Raw genomic sequence first — 6,097 nt, forward strand, 5'->3', positions numbered from 1 at the left:
ACTGATAATACGACATTTTCTGATGGAGCAGATGAACTTTACGTGAAGCAGAAGCCAACGAGACAGAGACCAGTACGGAAGAAGATACGTCCCATAAAATTAAGAGACTTTGTTGAATTTTAATTTTGTGTTTGTAAATTCTGTACATTTAATTAAGTTATTGTTAATTATCTATTGGTTTAATTGAAATGGTTATATTCTGGACGAACAATACTAAGGAAGGGGCAGTGTTATGACAGCGGAAGTCACGGTACGCTTGTAACACATAATGAGTTCTAGAAAGATCGGGGAACATCACGAATAATCCAGTATTTGCTAGGCATCCTCTATTCTTGTATATAAGTGCACCAGATAAAGCAAAATTATTAATCGGAATTAGAATTGCAGACAGAGACGGACAATTGAGTCAAGCGTGGTAGTAAAGTGCGTGAATCGTGGTGAATTATAGAGTGTGTTTAAGTTAAAGTGCCTGTGGAAATTAAGTGTATTGCAAAGTTGAATTGAGAAAGAATAAACTAGTTTTATTTAAGAAAGGACTTGTATCGCTGAAGTTTCTCAGAAAGAATTTCTACAGAAAATTAACAAACGACCAGAGATGTAACAATACCTTAGATATATAGTCTTACACTGAGGACTAGGCTTAGTGATGATTTGGTTGTCATGTATTGAAACTGTTAAGATTAAAGATACTTAATATATTGTCTTACAGTGAGGACTAGGCTTAGTGATGGTTTGGTTGTCATGTATTGAAACAGTTAAGATTAAAGATACTTAATATATTGTCTTGCAGTGAGGACTGTGCTTAGTGATGGTTTGGTTGTCATGTATTGAAACAGTTAAGATTAAAGATACTTAATATATCGTTTTACAGTGAGGACTGTGCTTTGTGATGGTTTGGTTGTCATGTATTGAAACAGTTAAGATTAAAGATACTTAATATATTGTCTTGCAGTGAGGACTGTGCTTAGTGATGGTTTGGTTGTCATGTATTGAAACAGTTAAGATTAAAGATACTTAATATATCGTCTTACAGTGAGGACTAGGCTTAGTGATGGTTTGGTTGTTATGTATTGAAACAGTTAAGATTACAGATACTTCATATATTGTCTTACAGTGAGGATTGGGCTTGCCTCATGTGTACTGATGTTATAAATGGCCCATTTCCTCGTGAGTCAAGTGGAGCGAAACGGAAGAATCCAGTTGGTTTATATGGCCATGAGCTGTTGGTATGTTTATCTTTAATTTTATTAAACTTGCATTAACTAGTTTTAAACTTTATATACGATTGAATATATGTTTTTTGTAATACTGTTTAATGATGCTGTTATAAACTTAAGTTGTGGAGACAACAGTGGCTATGTAACACTAAAATATTTATCAAATCCTTTTAAACATTTATACTGTATATGCCTATCTTTCACATGATACTTTTGACTTTTAAAACAATGCCTGATTTTACCCCTCATCTTATACACAGGTTCAAAGATAAAGTACCTGTAAGAACTCTGTGGTTAATAGCATATTTAACCAAACTATATTGTTCTTATTATATTAATTTGCTTTTTTGAGTACATTGACACCGTGCTACGTACTGTGTTACAATATCATGTTTGTAATTGTATCATTTTGTCTTGGTCCATCATAACTAGAAGTTACTTATCTTGCATGCTAGTTATAATTAGTCAGGATATTTTTTATTTGAAATGTATTGATCTTATCTATCATACTAATATATTGCTAATATTATATCAAAAAAAAGTTAGCCTGTGTAACATACAATAATTTTGTATACACATTTTTATAGTAGATCACTATATCTTAAGGTTTAATATTTTTAGTAAAAGAAAATAAGTTCAACGTTGTTTATTACATGTTTGTGACTTAACCATATGGCCCTTTGCACAGTTTTTAAATTCCTTTCTGCATATGGTACTGTATTACATTCAAAATTTAATTGAACCATGCATAGGGTACTGTATTACATTCAAAATTTAATTGAACCATGCATAGGGTACTGTGTTACATTCAAAATTTAATTGAACCATGCATAGGGTACTGTGTTACATTCAAAATTTAATTGAACCACTTTACCCCTGAAATTATTATTATTATTAAATTTTTATGTTATCTAAGTTATAATTCCTTTGTGTCAGAGGAAGCATGTAAAAAAAATACTTACCTCAGTTTTCATGTCACATGATTCACGTGCTAGAAAAACCTTGACTTTAGCAGCGATTCACCCTTAGTCACGTAAGTTGGTAATGTACATGAGTATGTCAAATTGATGTGTTTGACCTCCTTGACACATGATATCTAAAGTAGCTGCTTTGTCTGGGATACAGATATAAATTTTCCAACTCTTGATGGGTGCCACACTCACCTTCAACACTTTGCCTCAAGATATATAACATATACATAGTTAGTTGACACCAGTGTATATAGTTGTTAGAAAGAGCTCAATTTACACTATACTCCATCAACAGTTAATTTGAAATTGGCAAACAGTTTTCCTCTCAGTGTGCATGTAACTGCCATTAGTATTGTTGTCTACTTAATTGATCATAGCACATAAAAATGCTATACTTAGAAAGACAGTTAAATTGTATTTAGGTCTTATTATCATATTTTAGTTAATTAGGAATTATTTGTATTTTAAAATCATATTTGAAAGGTTTAATGATTTTTATAAGTTTAATTTGTTGTTGCCTGGATTGTAAAAGTGTATAAATAAAATTACATCATTCGTGTGTGCAAAGCGTTACTGAAACAAATCTCTATGTAAATACTTCCATTTCTTAATTTTAAACACTGTACGTTGATAGGTAGAGTTAGTGATATAGTAGAGAAATGAAATATAAACATTTACCATAAAGAACTTTTGATATTCATTTATGAGATTAAACAAATGAAATGTAAAAACTGTGAGATAATAAATAGTATTTTTATACTTCATATTAAAAATCACGTTGTAGATGTACTGTTCAGAGTCTGACTGCAAATAACTATTTTCTCTTTTTTTCTTTTATTAGAAAAAATCAAAATTAAATGTTTTATTTTTTTTTTTTAAACCACAAACTTTTAGTAAGGTTCTAGTCAAATTTTAAACAGTTTCATCCTCTAGTTTTATTTTTAGAATGAAATTTGATGAGAGTGACATTAGCTACAAGTAGAACTTGTAGCTGGAGCTAATAGAGTTTAGTTGTGCTGCATTGAGCTGTCTGTAGCATTTGAAGAGCATAAAAAACCCACTCCTGTGGTTGCATTGATTACCCCCAGTGTGCTAGTTAGCACAGTTTAAAAATAACCTATAAGAATTTCTTTACAAAAATAACATTCTAGACTTACTTGACAATAAAGGTCGTCCTATACACCGAACCTCAAATACACTTAATTTGCTTCAAAAATACCAGGATCATCTCATATGGCAAGTACAATGGTGAATATTTTCAATAATAATGTATGTCGTCTTTTATATGGTAATGTTTTAAATGGTGTAGGCATGATAGCTATAAACAATTCACACTATCCTCCATATGAAATCTTCTAAATACAAACAAAATGTAGATTTGACATTTGTGTAACAATACATGTATAAAAGATCATCTCTTAAGAGTTTAGTGTTTTCTAAAAGTCTTGTTCCAAGATACCAACGGTGAGTTTTCATGGTGTTCTTGGGCTTACTTGTATACTAAGTATTACAATTGTTGGTAGAAAACCCATAATTTTAAACATAATAATATGAATATTCAGTATATCCTCATCTAGCATAATCTACATTAATGTTAACAACCAGCTTTTCAATATTTTTCCTATTTTTTTGTTGGACTTTGGACTAACTATTTCATAACTTTGATAAACCTTATACTAACTCTCTTGTTTTCCTACAAATAACATAGCATTTATTAACGTTATACTAACTCTCTTGTTTTCCTACAAATAATATAGTATTTATAAACGTTATACCAACTCTTTTGTTATTCTACAAATAACATAGTATTTATAAACATTATTCTAACTCTCTTGTTTTCCTACAAATAATATAGTATTTATAAACATTATTCTAACTCTTTTGTTAACACTGTATCTAACTATCATAAAATCCTTTTTTAACCTTACATGTTAGTTTGTTATTACCGGTAAAACACTGTATCTAACTATCATAAAATCCTTTTTTAACCTTACATGTTAGTTTCTTATTACCTGTAAAACACTGTATCTAACTATCATAAAATCCTTTTTTAACCTTACATGTTAGTTTCTTATTCCCGGTAAAACACTGTATCTTAACTATCATAAAATCCTTTTTTAACCTTACATGTTAGTTTCTTATTACCTGTAAAACACTGTATCTATCATAAAATCCTTTTCTAACCTTACATGTTAGTTTCTTATTACCGGTAAAACACTGTATCTAACTATCATAAAATCCTTTTTTCAACCTTACATGTTAGTTTCTTATTACCTGTAAAACACTGTATCTAACTATCATAGAAACCTTTTTTAACCTTACATGATAATTATTACCTTCAAAATACTAATCGAAAAGTCATAAAAAAAATACTCTTTTAACCTTTAGCACAGGCTCAGTCCCTGGTACTGATTTCATAACCATTTTGTGCTTGTTAGTTTTCATGCTATAACTTTTAAATTATTAGGTGATTGTTAACGAAATTTGGCATATTATCAGTAAACATTCATCATCATCATAGACAGCAGTACATCGATAATTCTACCGATGCTTAGCTGCCACACAATCATGAATTATTATTACAAGAAAATGGGGACAAAAGTGGGATCTAACACACCATGAATACGGAAATGGTGGAGCACATACAGGCGGGGGCACAGCATCTAAGCCATGCATACACAAGCACTCGGGACAAGTCCTCTGGGCGAGTCCAGCGACATCAGCGCGACAGCTTCCTTGCGGCTTTCACTGCCACGCATCATAACATGCCTCGCTCGCCAGCAGTAAACATTACAATGCTTTCATACACAAATATAATTTTTTTGTTACGTCTTAAGGTTTGTAAAGCAATGTTTTTCTCATGCAAAATAATTTTCATTTTAAAATTAAAAATACTTTTATGCATCAGAAAATTTTCAAATTTCACATGCAAAATCTTTATAATGTCCAGAAAGCTATCAAATGTTTCTTAAGAAAAAAACTATATTTTATCTGTTATTTTCAGTAATTAATCTCTGTACAGGTTCTGGAGATATGACCGATCTCGCAACCACCATACAAAATTAGGAAATAAATATAAATTATGCCTCTTTCATTCTAGAATGAACACAAATTATAACATGAAAACATAAATGATTAGACTAGGTAGCTTAAATCTGATAACATTATACATTTATTATTTTTATTATATTGACCTTTCAGCTGTGACTGGCTAACAATACAGAAATTACAATTATGAGGCTCACATGCACTCATGTAACTGTATCCAGTAACATAAAGCTTACCTTTGGTATTTTACAAAGTAACCTGTCTTGGCTGTGTTTTAGTAGACTAGTACTTTGTAAAATACTGTCACATTTCAATTATTATACATTATATATGTATATAGATTATTGCTGTTTAGAAATAAGTTCTTAAACATATTTTTCTTTAATATATAGAACAGTAATTAAAGAAGTAAAGCAAACAATTATATAATCTTTTGTACTCGGTTGCTGCTTGACATAGGTTGCTAAACCTTTAAAAATTTTGCACATGGAGGATATGAAACAAAATATTTTTTTAGCATTTATATATATTTACTTTTGAATAACTAAAAAAAATCATAAATTACTATATCAATACCATAGAACTCAATTATAATTTATAAATTTTAGTAACAAGGCTGAATTTGGGTCTAAAAAATATGAAATTTCGAGCTGTCTAAAGACTTGACTTACCTCTATGCTGGCTTGTATGAAAACAAAGATATAATGACTTTATATTTGAAAATGGCTGAGAAAGCCACTAGGGGGACATTCTGAGCTTTCAATTGGATATTCATGACATGGATAGAAGTGTATATAAGGGAGCATTTTCAAAAATGGAAAGAGGTGGGCGGGGTGTCAGTGTTTGATTTATTACGTGAGC

At 30.4% G+C, this 6,097-nt stretch overlaps 1 protein-coding gene across 1 annotated transcript in view; it reads left to right on the forward strand.

The window, feature by feature from the left end:
• LOC111083000 (transcription intermediary factor 1-alpha-like) overlaps positions 1 to 6,097 on the forward strand; it is a 38,022-nt gene that overhangs the window by 14,312 nt on the left and 17,613 nt on the right. The window contains exon 4 of the mRNA XM_022402489.1: positions 1,115 to 1,226. Within this exon, the coding sequence (XP_022258197.1) occupies positions 1,115 to 1,226 (112 nt within the window). The remainder of the gene's footprint in view (positions 1 to 1,114; positions 1,227 to 6,097) is intronic.

This window comes from Limulus polyphemus, unplaced genomic scaffold, assembly GCF_000517525.1.
Source record: "Limulus polyphemus unplaced genomic scaffold, Limulus_polyphemus-2.1.2 Scaffold6847, whole genome shotgun sequence".
Lineage (NCBI taxonomy): Eukaryota > Metazoa > Arthropoda > Merostomata > Xiphosura > Limulidae > Limulus > Limulus polyphemus.